The 20,236-nt window shown below is 45.3% G+C and overlaps 1 protein-coding gene across 1 annotated transcript in view; it reads left to right on the top strand.

Annotated features, from left to right (window-relative positions):
* Window positions 1–19,969, top strand: part of cryl1 (crystallin, lambda 1) — a 34,824-nt gene extending 14,855 nt beyond the window's left edge. The window contains exons 4-8 of the mRNA XM_024408805.2: window positions 1,019–1,180; window positions 2,141–2,335; window positions 6,318–6,426; window positions 16,677–16,783; window positions 19,471–19,969. Coding sequence (XP_024264573.2) covers window positions 1,019–1,180; window positions 2,141–2,335; window positions 6,318–6,426; window positions 16,677–16,783; window positions 19,471–19,569 — 672 coding nt within the window. The 3' untranslated portion in view covers window positions 19,570–19,969. The remainder of the gene's footprint in view (window positions 1–1,018; window positions 1,181–2,140; window positions 2,336–6,317; window positions 6,427–16,676; window positions 16,784–19,470) is intronic.
* The last annotated feature ends 267 nt before the right edge of the window (window positions 19,970–20,236 follow it).

The following is a 20,236-nucleotide window of genomic DNA, read 5'->3' as shown; positions in this document are numbered from 1 at the left end:
CTTGCAAATTAGTTTGGAATATTAAGTCTTGAAAGTTTGTTTTGTTTTGGTATGTTGCATTGAAAGTGGATAATATTGCGTTGATTCGATCACAGTTCCCACAGTAAAGGGAAACGTTGATAGTGTCAACAAAGGGGGAAAACTCTAGAAAATTGAATCTCATGCTTCTCTGCGCGGGCTGATATTTTTCTGCATGGCAGTCCTGGGGGAGTTTAGAGGGAACATTACCTGCAGCCATTATGTAGTTAATCTAACCTGGTTAGTTAGGTGAAAGAGCATCGTGGGGAGGGAGCATCATGGCCTTCAATACGCTTGTCTGTGCATATTGGTGAGTGATGAATTAAACAGGATAAAGCAAAAGCAGTGTTCTGTATTAATTTATAAGAAGCAATGATATTATCATGTCAAATATGTTTGTTTCAGTGTGGTTTCTATGGTTATAATGTTTGTATTGAGACACTTGTCAGCAATACACAACCTTCTCGTGACCGGGGATCATGAGAGTACTGAGGGAGGTATTTCCTAAACCACCATTCCTTCCATCATTGGAGTTGTGACATTTCCCCTTACTGTTAAAATAAAGGGGAAATGTAATTTAAAGGCACGACCCCATGTTCGAAGGTTTTCAAGGGAAAACAATATTCGCTTTCAGTCTTAACAAATAGGCAGTCTTATAGGAAGATGTCATGACATGTCTTATAACTATGTGTTCAAGACATGTGCCATAGTGTAGTTAACGACAGAGCTGGGAAAGAAGTTGTTTTCCCCTTTTAATTTACCCAAATAAAAATGGTGTGAAATAGAACAATGCAATTTTCCCAGCAGAAAATGTTTCATTTGAAAGGACACCGTGTTTGTTCTCATCAGTCTTTACATTGTATTTCTCTATGTCCTAATATTTGTTCATAATTTTGCACTGAATGTCCCTGTTCCCACTGCGATGACCTTAAATCTGTTAAATGTATTAACTTTCCTGTCACATTTTCTCTGCTTAACAAACGTGTGTGTCTGTGTACAGGAGTGTGTGTTTGAGGAGATCGAGGCCAAGCGGAGTGTCTTCCAGGTGGTGGAGAGTCATGTGGGAGAGGGGGTGATCCTCAGTAGCTCCACCTCCTGCCTGTTGCCTAGCAACATCTTCTCCCAGGTCCAGAACCGGAAGCGCTGCATTATATCTCACCCGGTCAGTACTGCGCTACCACAAACACTAAGGCTGTGTCCAATATGGCACCCTATACAGGGCACTACTTTTGGCCAAAACCCTGCACAGCATAGGGAACAGGATGCCATTTCAGATTTGCACAAGCTCTCTTTCTCCCTGTCCGAGCCAGAACTTTTTATGTTTGCACAAGGGAATGACCCATCCTTTCCAGTTGTGGCATTTGTAACCTTCACGTTCTAGCCCTTCTGTTACAACACTACATTTTATTGCACTCCAGTCCTTGTCTAGTCTTCCCCCAGTCTCCTAACAACTGGCTAACCACAGAAATTCCACCCTTATCATCACCTTGACGCTGAAACACAAACACGTGCAGTCCTTCTATGGCCGGAGAGAGACGAGTTCACCTTTACCTGGGAAAGTGAGCGTACGTGCATGTGTAGCCTAATCCCCCAATGGTTTTACCTCAGTGCCACTCCTATCAGAGAGGCCTTCACAGAGGACAATGTGTGAGATAATCCCTGCTCATCGATAGCCCCGGTGGGTTTAATGGCTTACAGAGTAATGCGGTCCAACACATTAGCTTCCTCTCCCTCATCTGCACTGATGTGAGGGAGCTGTACTAGTCTATGTCCACCGTATTTTTTATACATTTTTAATCATCTGGATTTATTTACCCCCCAGAAAATCAGCTCCAAGTGATTTTAATTTAAGAAATCTGCTCCCAAGTATTCCCACGCATAATAAAGAGACGTGATTGTTTACAAATGTAAGCAAGGTTTGAAATTATTATGTTTTAGTCAAATCTGTTTGGGCATCTTGCAGTCAATTTGCAGTCTACAAATTATTTGTAATAATTATGTTTCGGCCCTCAGCTGAATCTAGTTGATGATCCCTGGAATAGAGGAAATGATGAGATGGTCTATTGATATGGAGATGTTCTCTCTGTTGTTGTTTTGAGCTGACGAGTTTCGCCCCCTACAGGTGAACCCGCCCTACTACGTGCGTCTGGTGGAGCTGGTGCCACACCCAGAGACGTTGGCGGGGGTGATGGACACTACCCACGCCCTGATGACTGCCGTAGGCCAGGCTCCCGTTAGGCTGAAGAAAGAGATTGACGGCTTCGCCCTAAACCGTGTGCAGTACGCCATCATCGCCGAGTCCTGGAGGCTGGTCAAGGTGGGAGGCAGACAGAATACTGTGCAACATACCCTCCTCTCTTATCACTGTATTGGTCTCTTCGGTAGTTTAGAACCAAGGGATTATGTATCATGAGTGGAGGTGGATTTGGCTGATGGTGACACTGGCCCTCAGACCTAGCAGCTTTGAACTGTGGATCCTTAATACCGGTAGTTCTGCTGATGGTCGGGTTTAAATAGGAGTGATGGGGAAAGTGTCTGTCAGCTGCCTTCAGGTCTCCATGCTGTCTATCTAAAACTGTAACAATGGGGCTAAATGGACGTCCAGCTCTATACACCACCACACGGATGGAGGATGTGAAGGGATGAATCCTTCCTGGAGACACAGGCACTCAACTTAATTGATTGATTGATTTCATTGGGAGATGTGTTTGCGTTACATGTGCACATCTCAAGTCGAGATTCGTCCCGATGTGTTTTATATCCTAGTGCTTGTTTAAAGAGCTGAACTCTTTGGGCTGGTTTTCAGATCTGAGATTAAGCCTAGTCCTGGACTAAAAACAAGCTCAATGGAGAATATCTATTGAAAGTGCTTTTTAGTCCAGGAATAAGATGAATCCCCATCACTTAATCACTATGGTTTAACAGGCCTACTGTATGGAGAGCCAACAATGTCCCTTTGATTTTCTATTTACAATCCCACCCCGATAGACTATTGAACAGGTCATATCACTGTACCACCCTGATACTGAGGCTAATGCCTTGAATGGTACACCACTGTATTCTGCCCTGCTGCACTGTTCATCCCTTCAGACATGAATTGTCTCAGCCACATGGCAGCAGGGAGGATAATGTGTAAGAAATCCCATCACTCATCCCAGTGTTGACAGAGAAAAGGGCTAATGGCAGCAATCTAGAGCTTACGTCAATCAGAGAGCTCTATTATCTCAGACAGAAGATCAACCACAGTCCCTCTGTCTTTGTCCGCACACAAATATAATGGAGCATTTACAATCCCCTGATTACAAAATGTATTTTTTCTGTCTTTTTGTGGGGGGGTAGATTTACAATAGACTCCCCACATTCAGCTGCCTGACACAGTACGCTTTGTCTCTGCAGTACAGTTACAGTACACCTGTATCAGATGCTCCCGGACCGGTCTGAACTGGTCTCCCAGACCCATCCAGACCTCACGGCTCGGGTACTGCTATCATGTCAAAAAAACAGTAGCTATCCAGGACAAGAGAAGCACTTACAGCAGGAGCTGCTTTTGCCACAAGAGCAGGCTAGGAATCAGCCAAAATATACATTTTTGCAAAAACCACAACTGTTTGTATGTAACCTTTACACTCAGTACAGTTAACAAGGCGTCATGGATTATGTTTATGTCTTGGTATGCAATAGCCTACCAACCTCCTCTCATTTTCACTCAAATGGACTGTGTGGGTAGAGTGAGCCAAGAGTGAGAAAGCTGTGGAAACTGTCTTAATAGGTGGGTGTGGGGACAGTAAGGGGAGGATGTGTCCTTGTGAAAAGCCTGGCCATTGACGAGACAGAACTAGAGACCGTTTCAAGGTGACCAGTCAGTCAGTCAGTCACCCTGCTTGCCTTAATCTCTACTCTGTCAACACAGGCACCGACACCATGACTGTTTTTCCACTGGCTGGCCTGGGCAGATGATAAGAAAACGAGAGAGCAGAGTGGTTGTGTGTGTGTGTATGAGGATGTGACAGGTGCCTAGTTTTGGTACGGCTGTGGTTGAGTTGAGAGTTGCACAGATTGAAGATGAAGCCTTTGTGGGCAGCGATGTCTGCAGGCTTCAGCCATCACCTGGTTCAACAAACTTTCTCCATTCCTGTTGGCCTCCTGTAATCTCCTCGTGGTTATTACAGTAGCGTCTTTGTAAAGTGAAGTATTTATTGATGTGAACCCTGGACTGTATGATGTGAACAGTGAATTGTAAGATTTTCCATGAGGTGACAGTGTCACTTCCCTATCCTTGTCATCCATATCAGCAGAAAGACAGCTAAGGTTTCCCAATAATATCATTTCCACATTCTTAAGGGAAGTGAAAGCACAAATCATTGCAGATGTATGTTACAAAAAGCAAAGATCGGAATCACATGGTAAGGAGTGCTGAAGTCACTTTGTCAGGTCACTGTCACTCATTTGGCGACTCCAATTAGCATTGATCTTCTTGACCGTTAAGAGTCAATGGACCCCTACCCCAGAGGAGAATTCTTCTACTTCCATGGTCTTCCTTGACCTGAAGCATACAACAACAGGGTTTACATCCCAGTTGGATGCACACAGACCATCAGAACAGGCCAACATACTCCATTCAGTTTGGATGTGCATTAGGGTGTAACACTGAAGTTTCTTTAAAGAGTTACCCAGATGGGTTAAGTGAGCCTTCAGAGTGAAAAATCCCAGCTCTCGTGAGCTCAGTCAGTCCACTCAACAAAGCGGTGTGGTCACGCTCCAATGGAAATCCAATGGAGTCTGTTACTGAGAAAGCCGGTGTTGTTTTTAGTTCAGAAAAACAGTGCAGGGAACTGAGCATCTTCACCTTGCATCCATTCCCCACGCCCTATACATCCTATCTATGTGTAGATATTTACGTCTTTACACTGCCCTGTAGAAATTCAGACGCATGTCTTTATGACATTCCTTACTAAAACAGCGCAGGCAGTGATTTGTACTTCCTTCTGGTTAAGGCTGGTTGCCATGTAGGTGCACCAGATTACCTACTCTGCATTAGGCCGAAGAGCATGTCCTCTAGCTAGTGATTTATATGGGGTAATGTTTAGTATCCCAGTATTGACTGAACATGACTGGCAGTTAAAGAAGTTGTATGGAACCTTTGTGGAGGAAAACGTGCTATACTTAAGCAATACGCCCTGACGAGGTGTGGTATATGGCCAATATACCATGGCTAAAGGGCTGTTCTTAAGCATGATGCAACGCAGAGTAAAGCCAGCATCAACTCAGCCTTTACCTAGATACACACATCTCATGCATGACAATGTAAGCTCACTGAGTACGTCTCTCTGTGATCTCACAGTTTAGGAATCTGGTCTATTCTGCATGGTTCGTCCTCTCATTTCGTCATAAGCACTCAGACAGAGGAAGTTGGAAACGTGTTATACTGTACTGTTAACACCAAGGGGTTGGGCTACCTGGTAACTAATAGGAAATGATATGGCATTTATAGAAATGTACTAGTCACATAGCCTACGTAGAATAATTCTACTTAGGTGGTAACTACCTGGTATCTAGAGGTGCCCTCTCCAAAGAAAAATTCTTAATATGTTATAATTTTATCTTGTAAGTAGATAGGCCTACCTGGTCATTGCTGTAAAATGTTCAGAAAGCTGAGTGTTATGGTCTTATGTAGGCTTAATAATGGAGAGTTCAAGTGAAGTGTCACTAATATTACATAGACAGACACACAGAACATGGCCTTTGAGTCCAAGCCAGCGTGGGAAAGCGGAGTGGCTGAGAAGGTAGCTCCCGGCGATTACAGCAGAGGAAAGGCCCCTTTTCACAGCTGCCCCCCCCCCCTGCCTGGACGCCGTCTCGCGATGCCAAGATAACGGGCCCGTTGTTGGCCCGCAGGAAGCGAACAAAGACGACCCTGTCCCCGTTCCCCTCTACTCTCTAGATCTGTGTGCAAGCTTTGATTTCACCCTGGTTAGCCAACAGGTATCTGTTGAGCAGTAATCTGAGTGGAGAACAGCAGGCCCTGTCCCAGGCCTGGCACTGCCCTCACAGCCTCCTCTGTACCCTCCCATTATCCTGGGACACCGAATGGGATGATTGGGGAAACCCAATCTGGTGGGAGTAGCCTTAATGCTGCTCTACTCTGGTGAGATGAAATAAGAAGGGTCTTCTAGTCTACTGCTCCCTCAGCGCTCATGACAGACTGACAAGTCGTTGGTGGGCAGGTAGAGTACTTCAGTGGGGGAGGGGGGTCTTGAGTCTTTTGTTGAATCTGAGTTCATTGCTTCTTCTCGTTTCAGGACGGTGTCATTTCAGTCAAGGACATTGACCTGGTGATGTCAGAGGGGCTGGGAATGCGTTACGCTTTTATTGGTCCCATGGAAACCATGCACCTCAACGCACCTGAAGGTCAGTTCCTCCTTTTGACTTACACAAAGAGAGAACGCCCCCAAAGAATAAATATTTATATACTGTCCTCTTTGTCCTGTGTGATTGTGACAAATTAACAATGTACGATGGTCAGATGGTTGTGTGAAGGGCAGAGTTTATGACCAGACCATGATATTAGGATTCAGAGGTTGCTCCGCCAGACCCTGAAAGCTGATAAAAGGAGGGGGAACTGTGGCTACCATCACATGTCTCAGTACCCTTATACCATATAATTTCACCACCAATCCAAGATGGCGTAGCAGTCAGGCGTCTTTGTCTTCGTCTTGTCCCTTGTATATCTTTTTATATCTTTTTTCTTTGCATAGATTTTTTAAAAACATTTTCTTAACTTCAACATACTCTCCTGCAACCCGCCTCACCCAATGTGGTATGGATCTGCTATTTTCTTTACTTTAGAACCGGAACCCTCAACAGAAGCTAGCCAGCTAACTAACTACTAGCTAGTAACTACTAGCTAGTAACTACTAGCTAGCCACTGCTAGCGGTCATCAGCTAACCTTTATCCCGGACAACTACTGCCAGTCTGCACAGTGCGATTCAACCCAGAGCATATCGGACTTCTTCTCCATATCTCCAGATTCCTACCGCAAGCTCTGAACTTTTTCACCTGGATCATCGCAGCTAGCCAGCTGCTATCGGAGTGTTCACTCCTGGATAATGTTTCTGTCCCGAAGCAAGCACCAATTAGCCTGGAGCTAGCCTATGCTAGGCCCATCTCCCGGCTAGGTGAAGAGGTCCATCAGCCAATTTCTTGGGCTACTATACCTATTTTGCCAATTGGCCTGGACCCTTTTACTACACGGAGCCCTTCTGATCCATCACGACTGGTCTGCCGACGTAACCACTCCGTCATGATGTCCCTCTAAGGCCCTTCTGCTAGCCCCGACCCGCTAACTGTCGGAATCGCCGTGCCTCCAGCTCGCCTAGCTACTCACTAGACCCTATGATCACTCGGCTACGCATGCCTCTCCCTAATGTCAATATGCCCTGCCCATTGCTGTTTTGGTTAGTGATTATTGTTTTATTTCACTGTAGAGCCTCCAGCCCTGCTCAATATGATTTAGCTAACCCATTTCTTCCAAACTCCCACACATGCGGTGACCTCACCTGGTTTACATGGTGTCTCTAGAGACAATACCTCTCTCATTGCCACTCAATGCCTCGGTTTACCTCCACTGTATTCACATCCTACCGTACCTTTTGTCTGTACATTATGCCTTGAATCTATTCTACCGCGCCCAGAAACCTGCTCCTTTTACTCTCTGTTCCGAATGTACAAGACGACCAATTCTTATAGCCGTTAGCCGTACCCTTATCCTACTGTTCCTCTGGTGATGTAGTGGTTAATCCAAGCCTTTGTTTCATGCACGTTAACACTAGAAGCCTCCTCCCTAAGTTTGTTTTATTCACTGCTTTAGCACACTCTGCCAACCCAGATATCCTAGCCGTGTCTGAATCCTGGCTTAGGAAGGCCAACAAAAAACCTTAAATTTCCATCCCTTACTAACATTTTCCGACAAGATAGAACTGCCAAAGGGGGCGGAGTTGCAATCTACTGTAGAGATAGCCTGCAGAGTTCTGTCTTACTATCCAGGTCTGTGCCCAAACAATTTGAGCTTCTACTTTTAAAAATCCACCTTTCCAGAAACATGTCTCTCACCGTTGCCGCTTGCTATAGACCACCCTCTGCCCCCAGCTGTGAATTGTGAATATGTGAATTGATTGTCCCCCATCTATCTTCAGAGCTCGTGCTGTTAGGTGACCTAAACTGGGACATGCTTAACACCCCGGCAGTCCAACAATCTAAGCTTGATGCCCTCAATCTCACACAAGTTATCAATGAACCTACCAGTTACAACCCCAAATCCGTAAACACGGGCACCCTCATAGATATTATCCTAATCAACCTGCCCTCCAAATACACCTCTGATGTCTTCAACCAGGATCTCAGCGATCATTGCCTGCATTCGTAATGGGTCTGCGGTCAAACGACCACCCCTCATCACTGTCAAACGCTCCCTAAAACACTTCAGCAAGCAGGCCTTTATAATCGACCTGGCCTGGGTATCCTGGAAGGATATTGACCTCATTCCGTCAGTAGAGGATGCCTGGTTATTCTTTAAAAGTGCTTTCCTCACCATCTTAAATAAGGTCACTCCAGACCTGACTGCCCTGGACCAGCACAAAAACATCAGTACGCCACAGCGTACTGCATAAGCATCGAATAGCCCCCGCGATATGCAACTTTTCAGGGAAGTTGGGAACCAATGTACACAGGCAGTTAGGAAAGCAAAGGCTAGCTTTTTCAAACAAAAATTTGCATCCTGTAGCACAAACTCCAAAAAGTTCTGGGACACTAAAGTCCATGGAGAATAAGAGCACCTCCTCCCAGCTGCCCACTGCACTGAGGCTAGGAAACACTGTCACCATCGATAAATCCACGCTATGCAATCTGGTTTCCGAACTGGTCATGGGTGCAGCTCAGCCACGCTCAAGGTCCTAAACGATATCATAACCGCCATCGATAGACAATACTGTGCAGCTGTATTCATCGACCTGGCCAAAGGCTTTCGACTCTGTCAATCACCACATTCTTAACGGCAGACTCAACAGCCTTGGTTTCTCAAATGACTGCCTTGCCTGGTTCACCAACTACTTCTCAGAGCTCAGTGTGTCAAATCGGAGGGCCTGTTGTCCGGACCTCTGGCAGTCTCTATGGGGGTGCCACAGGGTTCAATTCTCGGGCCGACTCTTTTCTCTGTATACATCAATGATGTCGCTCTTGCTGCTGGGGATTCTCTGATCCACCTCTACGCAGATGACACCATTCTGTACACTTCTGGCCCTTCTTTGGACACTGTGTTAACTAACCTTCAGACAAGCTTCAATGCCATACAACTCTCCTTCCGTGGCCTCCAACTGCTCTTAAATGCAAGTAAAAGTAAATGCATGCTCTTCAACCGATCGCTGCCCACACCTGCCTGCCCATCCAGCATCGTTACTCTGGACGGTTCTGACTTAGAATATGTGGACAACTACAAATACCTAGGTGTCTGGTGAGACTGTAAACTCTCGTTCCAGACTCACATTAAGCATCTCCAATCTAAAATCTAGAATCGGCTTCCTATTTCGCAACAAAGCATCCTTCACTCATGCTGCCAAACACACCCTCGTGAAACTGACTATGATGCCGATCCTTGACTTTGACGTCCTTTACAAACTAGCCTCCAACACTCTACTCAACAAACTGGATGCAGTCTATCACAGTGCCATCAATTTTGTCACCAAAGCCCCATATACCTCCCACCACTGCGACCTGTATGCTCTTGTTGGCTGGCCCTCGCTTCGTACTCGTCGCCAAACCCCACTGGCTCCAGGTCATCTAAGTCTTTGCTAGGTAAAGCCCAGCCTTATCTCAGCTCACTGGTCACCATATCACACGCTCCAGCAGGTATTTTTCACTGGTCACCCCCAAAGCCAATTCCTTCTTTGGCTGCCTTTTCCTTCCAGTTCTCTGCTGCCAATGACTGGAACAAATTGCAAAAATCACTACTGGAGACTCACATCTCCCTCACTAGCTTTAAGCACCAGCTGTCAGAGCAGCTCACAGATCATTGCACCTGTACATACCCCATCTGTAAATAGCCCAATCAACTACCTCATCCCCATACTGTTCTTTAAAAAAATGTTTTGCTCCTTTGCAGTATCTCTACTTGTACATTCATCTTCTGCACATCTATCACTCGTGTTTAACTGCTATATTGTAATTATTTCACCACTATGGCCTATTTATTGCCTTATACCTCCCTTATCTTACCTCATTTGCACACACTGCATATAGACTTTTTCTATTATGTTATTGACTGTATGTTTGTTTATTCCATGTGTAACTCTGTGTTTGTGTCGCACTTTGATTTATCTTGGCCAGGTCGCAGTTGTAAATGAGAACTTGTTCTCAACTAGGCTACCTGGTTAAATAAAGGTGAAATAAAAATAAATAAATACAAATATATTGGTGGGTGTGTGTTTTTAGAGAGAGAGAGAGAGAGAGAGAGAGAGAGAGAGGTGGTTGTGTGTGTGTGTCCATGTGCCCATGAGTGATCCTCAGAGTCTGAAACATCAAGTAGATGGAGAATATGAAAGGGCATTGTGAACACTAGAAGTTGACCCTGCTCTAGCAGCACCACCGTGATCAGAGAGAGAGAACACTTTGACAGAACAGAGAGAACACGGTTGACAGGAGGAGAATTTGACAGGAGGAGAGAGAACGCATTTGACAGGAGAGAGAGAGAACATTTGAGAAGAGAGAGAGAACGCTTTGACAGAAGAGAGAGAGAGCGTTGACAGAAGAGAGAGACGCGTTGACAGGAGAGAGAGAGAAACGCGTTTGACAGGAGAGAGAGAGAGAACGCGTTGACAGGAGAGAGAGAGAACGCGTTGACAGGAGAGAGAGAGAACGCGTTGACAGGAGAGAGAGAAACGCGTTGACAGGAGAGAGAGAGAGAAACGCGTTTGACAGAAGAGAGAGAAACGCGTTGACAGGAGAGAGAGAGAACGCGTTGACAGAAGAGAGAGAGAACGCGTTTGACAGAAGAGAGAGAGAACGCGTTGACAGAGAGAGAGAACGCGTTGACAGGAGAGAGAGAGAACGCGTTGACAGGAGAGAGAGAGAACGCGTTGACAGGAGAGAGAGAGAACGCGTTGACAGAAGAGAGAGAGAACGCGTTTGACAGAAGAGAGAGAGAACGCGTTGACAGAAGAGAGAGAGAGAACACATTTGACAGAAGAGAGAGAGAGAGAGAACGCGTTTGACAGAACAGAGAACACGGTTGACAGGAGCGAGAGAGAACACGGTTGACAGGAGAGAGAGAGAGAGAGAGAACGCGTTGACAGGAGTGAGAGAGAACACGGTTGACAGGAGAGAGAGAGAGAGAATGCGTTGACAGGAGAGAGAATGCGTTGACAGAAGAGAATGCGTTGACAGGACAGAATGTTGAGAGAACGCGTTGACAGAAGAGCGAGAGAACGCGTTGACAGAAGAGCGAGAACGCGTTGACAGAAGAGCGAGAACGCGTTGACAGAAGAGAGCGAGAGCGCGTTGACAGAGAGAGAACGCGTTGACAGAGAGAGAACGCGTTGACAGAAGAGAGAGAACGCGTTGACAGGAGAGAGAGAGAATGCGTTGACAGAAGAGCGAGAGCGCGTTGACAGAAGAGAGAGAACTCGTTGACAGAAGAGAGAGAGAATGCGTTGACAGAAGAGCGAGAGCGCGTTGACAGAAGAGCGAGAGAACGCGTTGACAGAAGAGCGAGAACGCGTTGACAGAAGAGCGAGAACGCGTTGACAGAAGAGCGAGAACGCGTTGACAGAAGAGCGAGAACGCGTTGACAGAAGAGAGCGAGAGCGCGTTGACAGAAGAGAACGCGTTGACAGAGAGAGAACGCGTTGACAGAAGAGAGAGAACGCGTTGACAGGAGAGAGAGAGAATGCGTTGACAGAAGAGCGAGAGCGCGTTGACAGAAGAGCGAGAGCGCGTTGACAGAAGAGAGAACTCGTTGACAGAAGAGAGAGAGAATGCGTTGACAGAAGAGCGAGAGCGCGTTGACAGAAGAGCGAGAGCGCGTTGACAGAAGAGCGAGAGCGCGTTGACAGAAGAGAGAGAGAATGCGTTGACAGGAGAGAGAATGCATTGACAGAAGAGAAAGAGCGCGTTGACAGAAGAGAGACCGCGTTGACAGAAGAGAGAAAGAGAGCACGTTGACAGAAGAGGGAGAACGCGTTGACAGAAGAGGGAGAACGCGTTGACAGAAGAGGGAGAACGCGTTGACAGAAGAGGGGAGAACGCGTTGACAGAAGAGGGAGAGCGCGTTGACAGAAGAGGGAGAGCGCGTTGACAGAAGAGGGAGAGCGCGTTGACAGAAGAGGGAGAGCGCGTTGACAGAAGAGGGAGAGCGCGTTGACAGAAGAGGGAGAGCGCGTTGACAGAAGAGAGGGAGAACGCGTTGACAGAAGAGAGAGGGAGAACGCGTTGACAGAAGAGAGAGGGAGAACGCGTTGACAGAAGAGAGAGGGAGAACGCGTTGACAGAAGAGAGAGGGAGAACGCGTTGACAGAAGAGAGAGGGAGAACGCGTTGACAGAAGAGCGAGAGAGAGAGAGAATGCGTTGACAGAAGAGCGAGAGAGAGAGAGAATGCGTTGACAGGAGAGAATGCGTTGACAGAAGAGGGAGAACGCGTTGACAGAAGAGGGAGAACGCGTTGACAGAAGAGAGAGAACGCATTGACAGAAGAGCGAGAGAGAGAGAGAATGCGTTGACAGAAGAGGGAGAACGCGTTGACAGAAGAGGGAGAACGCGTTGACAGAAGAGGGAGAACGCGTTGACAGAAGAGGGAGAACGCGTTGACAGAAGAGGGAGAACGCGTTGACAGAAGAGAGAGGGAGAACGCGTTGACAGAAGAGAGAGGGAGAACGCGTTGACAGAAGAGCGAGAGAGAGAGAGAACGCGTTGACAGAAGAGGGAGAACGCGTTGACAGAAGAGAGAGGGAGAACGCGTTGACAGAAGAGAGAGGGAGAACGCGTTGACAGAAGAGCGAGAGAGAGAGAGAATGCGTTGACAGGAGAGAGAGAATGCGTTGACAGAAGAGAGAGAATGCGTTGACAGAAGAGAGAGAATGCGTTGACAGAAGAGAGAGAATGCGTTGACAGAAGAGAGAGAATGCGTTGACAGAAGAGAGAATGCGTTGACAGAAGAGAGAATGCGTTGACAGAAGAGAGAGAATGCGTTGACAGAAGAGAGAGAATGCGTTGACAGAAGAGAGAGAATGCGTTGACAGAAGAGAGAGAATGCGTTGACAGAAGAGAGAGAATGCGTTGACAGAAGAGAGAATGCGTTGACAGAAGAGAGAGAATGCGTTGACAGAAGAGAGAGAATGCGTTGACAGAAAGAGAGAGAATGTGTTGACAGAAAGAGAGAGAGCGCATTGACAGAAGAGCGAGAGAGAGCGTGTTGACAGAACTAAGCTGTCTTTTAATCAACACAAATGAAGGAACTGCCTCACACCAGTCATCTAAAACCACTGTCACCAGGGGAGAATACATGTTGTACAGTACTCACACATTCTACTTTACCTGTTTTGATCTCTTAATAATCTTTTTATACCAGTCCTCTGGTGTTAGTCCATGGTCATATTCCCAAGTGGCAAAATAAGAGGCATTTTTAGCCACATTCTAACAGTGGTACTTCAGTGAAGCATGTCGTTTCTAAGTTAATTGTGTGTTTGTCTCCCTTTGCTTGCAATAAACATTCAATAAAAAACAGTGGCATGTGTTACATTATGTTGCTCAGGTCCTTCAAAGGTTACGCAGGTCCCCTCCTGTTATCACTGTAGGTCACCTCGTCCAACCAGTCCAATCAGATAGTAAAACATACAGGTCCACTCCTGTTATCACTGTAGGTCCTCTAGTCCAGTGGTTCCGAACCAGGTGTACTAGGACCCCTGGGAGTACTTGAGAACACTCATGAGACAATAGGTAAAATGCATATGAGGGGGTACTTCAGGGGTACTCTGGGCAGAGCAAAATTCAGCTGTTGGTACAGTAACCCAAAAAGGTTGGGAACCTCTGGTCTAGTCCAATCAGATAGTAAAACACTCAACAGTTCACTCTCTGCTCTGCTCTGGCTGATTGACTATAATTTCCAAACAGGACACAGAAGAGCCCTTACACCCAGAAAGCTGAGTCATGTTATCAGACAGAAGGAGCCTTACACTTATTTTGTTCAGACTATTGAAGCAGACAGTGGTGGAAAAAGTACCCAATTGTCATACTTGAGTAAATGTATAGATACCTTAATAGAAAGTTACTGAAATAAGTCACCAATTAAAATAGTAAAATATTACTTGAGTAAAAGTCTAAAATGTGTTTGGTTTTAAATATACTTAAGTATCAAAGGTAAGTTCCTTATATTAAGCAAAGCAGACGGAACCATTTTCTTGTTTTAAAATGTATGGATTGCCAGGGTCACACTCCAACACTGATATTATTTACAAAAGATGCAATTGTGTTTAGTGAGACCGTCAGAACATAGGCAGTAGGGATGACCACGTGTTCTCTTGGTAAGTGCATGAATTTCACAGTTTTCCTGTTCTGTTAAGCATTAAAAATGTATGGTGTAAAAAGTACAATATTTTCTTTAGGAATGTAGTGAAGTAAAAGTTGTCTAAAATATAATTAATAAAGTACAGATACTACTTAAGTTGTACTTTAAAGTATTTTTTACTTAAGTACATTACACTAGTGGAAGTAGAGGAGAGAAAGAGTCTTTGAAAACAGCCTGTCTGGTGAGGTCTCTCCCACCAAAAACAAAACTGTGTGAGAGAGCTTAGTTGGATGTAGCTGCCAGTTATCACACTGAAGTGTTAGCTTTAGTCTGTCCCTGTAATGTTCATGTACACATTCAGTGTTCAACTTGGAAGTAAGAAACAAATTAACAAGCTTTTTACACCTAAGAAAGAAGTTGACTAGATTTAATGCTTAAACCCACTTACTAATTTCATTCAAATACACTGAACAAAAATATAAATGCAACATGTAAAGTGTTGGTCCCATGTTTCATGACCTGAAATAAAAGATCCCAGAAATGTTTCATACTCTCAAAAAGCTTCTCTCATTGTGTGCACAAATTTGTTCACATCCCTGTGCATTTCTCCTTTGCCAAGATAATCCATCCATCTGACAGGTGTGGCACATCAAGAAACTGATTAAACAGCATGATCATTACACAGGGGCACCTTGTGCTGGGGACAATAAGGCCACACTAAAATGTGCAGTTTTGTCACACAACACAATGCCATAGATGTCTCAAGTTTCTAGGGAGCACGCAGTAGGCATGCTGACTGCAGCAATGTCCAACAGAGCTGTTGTCAGATAACTGAATGTTCATTTCTCTACCATAAGCCTCCTTCCAGCATCATTTTAGAGAATTTGGCAGTACGTCCAACCGGCCTCACAACCGCATACCACGTATAATCATGCCACCCCAGGACCCCACATCCGTCTTCTTCACCTGAGGGATTGTCTGAGACCAGTCACCCGGACGGTTAATGAAACTATGGGTTTGCACACCCAAAGAATTTCTGCACAAATTGTCAGAAACCATTTAAGGGAAGCTCATCTGCATGCTTGTCGTCCTCACCAGGGTATTGACCTGACTGCAGTTCAGCGTCGTAACCAACTTCAGTGGGCAAATGCTCACCTTCGATGGCCGCTGGCACACTGGAGAAGTGTGCTCTTCATGGATGAATCCTGGTTTCAACTGTACCGGGCAGATGGCAGACAGCGTATATGGCATTGTGGGGGCGAGCGGTTTCCACGTTGTGAACATAGTGCCCCATGGTGGCGGTGGGGTTATAGTATGGGCAGGCATTAGCTACAGACAACGAACACGATTGCATTTCATCAATGGCAATTTTAATGCTCAGAGATACCGTGATGAGATCCTGAGGCCCATTGTCGTGCCATTCATCCGCCGCCATCACCTCATGTTTCAGCATGATAATGCACAGCCCCATGTCGCAAGGATCTGTACACAATTCATGGAAGCTGAAAATGTCCCAGTTCATGGCCTGCAGACTTACCAGACATGTCACCCATTGAGCATGTTTGGGATGCTCTGGATCAATATGTATGACAGCTTGTTCCAATTCTCGCCAATGTCTAGCAACTTCGCACAGCCATTGAAGAGGAGTGGGACAACATTACACAGGCCACAATCAACAGCCTGATCAACTCCATGCAAAGGAGATGTGTCGAGCTGCATGAGGCAAGTGGTGATCACACCAAATACTGACTGGTTTTCTGATCCAACCTCCTACCTTTTTTGTTTTGTTATCTGGGACCAACAGATGCACATTTGTATTCCCTGTCATGTGAAATCCATATATTACAGTCTAATGAAATTATTTAAATTGACTGATTTCCTTATGAACTGTAACTCAGTAACATCTTTGAAATTGTTGCATGTTGCGTTTTTATATTTTTGTTCAGTGTAGAATACAACTAGGCCTAAATGACTTTGAGCACTTTCGTTCTTGGTCATGGTGAGATGATACAAATCTGTTTTGTTACTCTATACTGAACCAAATACGGTAAGATCTGCCCTTTGCCTTAAAGTCTACCCATTCCTCTCTATCCGGTCCACTCCCCCAGGTCTGGAGGACTATCTCCAGCGCTACAGAGAGGGCATGAAGAGGGTTCTGAACACCTTTGGACCTGTTCCCGAATTCTCTGGGGAGGCAGCCGAGCGCATCAACAAAGTAAGCTTATGTGTTTATGTGTTGTACTGTTTGTACCAATGCCTCTATATTCTAGGACTAGGTGTCTTCAGATTTTGCTCATCAAGTACAAGAAGGTATGAAACTGGGTTAGTTCAATGAGGGCAATGAAACATTAAGTCCGGCATTCAAAAGTTTTCCCCTTCTAGTACCATACCCTGTTAACTAGACGTTACTCAATCATATGCAGTCAGGCTGTTCAAACATCATTCTCCACACTCCAATGGAAGCCGTCATGTGAGAACACCCTGGCCCTAAGCGTAAACTATTTCACAAGCATAAAATATTTCATATTGGACCGATTTTTAAATGCATAGTGTAACCAAGGAAATATTTCACTAGGATAACACCAAAATGAAATCCTAGCAGTTAAAACTATACCGAACAAAAATATAAACGCAACATTTAAGTGTTGGTCCGAAATAAAATATCCCAGAAACGTTCCATAAGCACGAAAAGCTTATTTCTCTCAAATGTTGTGCACAAATATGTTTTACACCCCAGTTAGTAAGCATTTCTCCTTTTCCAAGATTGATTTATTTATTTTTATTTCACCTTTATTTAACCAGGTAGGCTAGTTGAGAACAAGTTCTCATTTGCAACTGCGACCTGGCCAAGATAAAGCAAAGCAGTTCGACACATACAACAACACAGAGTTACACATGGAATAAACAAACACAATCAATAATACAGTAGAAAAATCTATATACAGCATGTGCAAATGAGGTAGGATAAGAGAGGTAAGGCAATAAATAAGCCATGGTGACGAAGTAATTACAATATAGCAATTAAACACTGGAATGGTAGGATGTACAGAAGATGAATGTGCAAGTAGAGGTACTGGGGTGCAAAGGAGCAAGATAAATAAATTAACACAGTATGGGGATGAGGTAGATTGAATGGGCTAATTTACAGATGCAGTGATCTGTGAGCTGCTCTGCCAGCTGGTGCTTAAAGGGAGGTAAGGGAGGTAAGAGTCTCCAGCTTTAGTGATTTTTGCAGTTCATTCCAGTCATTGGCAGCAGAGAACTGGAAGGAAAGGCGGCAAAGGAAGAATTGGCTTTGGGGGTGACAAGTGAGATATACCTGCTGGAGCGTGTGCTACGGGTGGGTGCTGCTATGGTGACCAGTGAGCTGAGATAAGGCGGGGATTTACCTAGCAGAGACTTGTAGATGACCTGGAGCCAGTGGGTTTGGCGAAGAGTATGAAGCGAGGGCCAGCCAACGAGAGCGTACAGGTCGCAGTGGTGGGAGGTATATGGGGCTTTGGTGACAAAACAGATGGCACTGTGATAGACTGCATCCAATTGGTTGAGTAGAGTGTTGGAGGCTACTTTGTAAATGACATTGCCGAAGTCGAGGATCGGTAGGATGGTCAGTTTTACGAGGGTATGTTTGGCAGCATGAGTGAAGGATGCGTTGTTGCGAAATAGGAAACCGATTCTAGATTTAATTTTGGATTGGAGATGTTTAATGTGAGTCTGGAAGGAGAGTTTACAGTCTAACCAGACACCAAGGTATTTGTAGTTGTCCACATATTCTAAGTCAGAACCGTCCAGAGTAGTGATGCTGGACGGGCGGGCAGGTGCGGGCAGCGATCGGTTGAAGAGCATGCATTTAGTTTTACTTGCATTTAAGAGCAGTTGGAGGCCACGGAAGGAGAGTTGTATGGCATTGAAGCTCATCTGGAGGTTAGTTAACACAGTGTCCAAAGAAGGGCCAAAGGTAAACAGAATGGTGTCGTCTGCGTAGAGATGGATCAGAGAATCACCAGCAGCAAGAGCGACATCATTGATGTATACAGAGAAGAGAGTCGGCACAAGAATTGAACCCTGTGGCACCCCCATAGAGACTGCCAGAGGTCCGGACAACAGGCCCTCCGATTTGATAAGATAATCCAACCACCTGATAGGTGTGGCATATCAAGAAACTGATTAAACAGCATGATCATTACACAGGTGCACCTTGTCCTGGGGACAATAAAAGGCCAATCTCAAATGTGCAGTTTTGTCGCACAACACAATGCCACAGATATCTCAAGTTTTTGAGGGAGTGTGCAATTGGCATGATGACTGCAGAGCTGTTGCCAGATAATTGAATGTTAATTTCTCTACCATAAGCCATCTCCAACATCACTTTAGAGAATTTGGCAGTACCTCCAACCGGCCTCACAAGCGCAGACCATGTGTAACCACGCCAATCCAGGACTTCCACATCCGTCTACTTCACCTGCGGGATCGTCTGAGACCAACCACCCGGACAGCTGATGAAACTGTGGGTTTGCACAGAAGAATTTCTGCACAAACTGTCAGAAACCGTCTCAGGGAAGCTCATCTGCGTGTTCGCCACCCTTATCAGATGTGTCGCGCTGCATGAGACAAATGGTGGTCACACCAGATACTGACTGGTTTTCTGATCCACGCCCCTACCTTTTTTAAAGGTATCTGTGACTAACAGATGCATATCTGTATTCCCAGTCATGTGAAATCCATAGATTAGGGCCTAATACATTTATTTCAATTGACTGATTTCCTTGTAACTCAGTAAAACCTTTTTAAATTGTTGCATTTTATTTTTGATCAGTGTACAATTCAGAGAAGAAACAATGCATTCTCTCTACTCATCTTATTTCCCTCTCCCTCCCTTCTTCCTCTGATGTGTCCCTCCAGGAGATGTGTGAGCTGATCCCAGCTGACCAGCAGCACCTGTCTGCCAGGAGAGAGAGAAGGGACCAGCTTCTCATGGGCCTGGCCAAGCTCAAGAAGTGACCCCAGGACTATCACCACCACTGATGAACAGGGTGGGCTGAGGTCTGGGACTCTGCTGTCCATCACTCAGCCAAAGAGCATGGTGATGAGGATGATCTGATCTCTCAGTAGTGCCTACACTGGGGATGTTACTGAATACTGTAGCCCTGAGTCCTCACACACAATCAACCATTCTGGGATGATACTGAAGCCCTCACACACAATAAAGCAATCTAGGGATTGATTCCCATGCCATCTCAGAAATCTAACCACCACATGTTTTATGTAATCAACACATTGATCAGACAAGGGAATTATTGGTTTGGTCATACCACACTGGCTTCTTGAATTATGAATATGAAATGTTAATGTCAAAACCTTATGGGAGATTTCTTTATTAAAATGTTGAATTTCTCAAGAATGTTAAGATATTGTAATTTTTCAAACAGTTATGTACTGTATCTGGTATTTTCCTATGGTCTCCCAAAATAGCATCATCGCTAGATAGATCTTAAGTCAGCATGAGGTCATGCCTACTTTGTGATAATCTTGATTTCACAGAGGAAGTATCCATCATCACTTGAATGTACTGACTGTCTCATGACGACTTAGGCCTTGACCATGACTCTCAGTTCAGTTACATTACACGAGTCATTGGAGGAAGGCCTCTTCTGTAGAGGGGAGTTTT

The sequence above is a fragment of the Oncorhynchus tshawytscha genome, linkage group LG03, assembly GCF_018296145.1.
Source record: "Oncorhynchus tshawytscha isolate Ot180627B linkage group LG03, Otsh_v2.0, whole genome shotgun sequence".
Taxonomy (NCBI): domain Eukaryota; kingdom Metazoa; phylum Chordata; class Actinopteri; order Salmoniformes; family Salmonidae; genus Oncorhynchus; species Oncorhynchus tshawytscha.
This window is presented reverse-complemented; position numbering and strand designations above follow the sequence as displayed.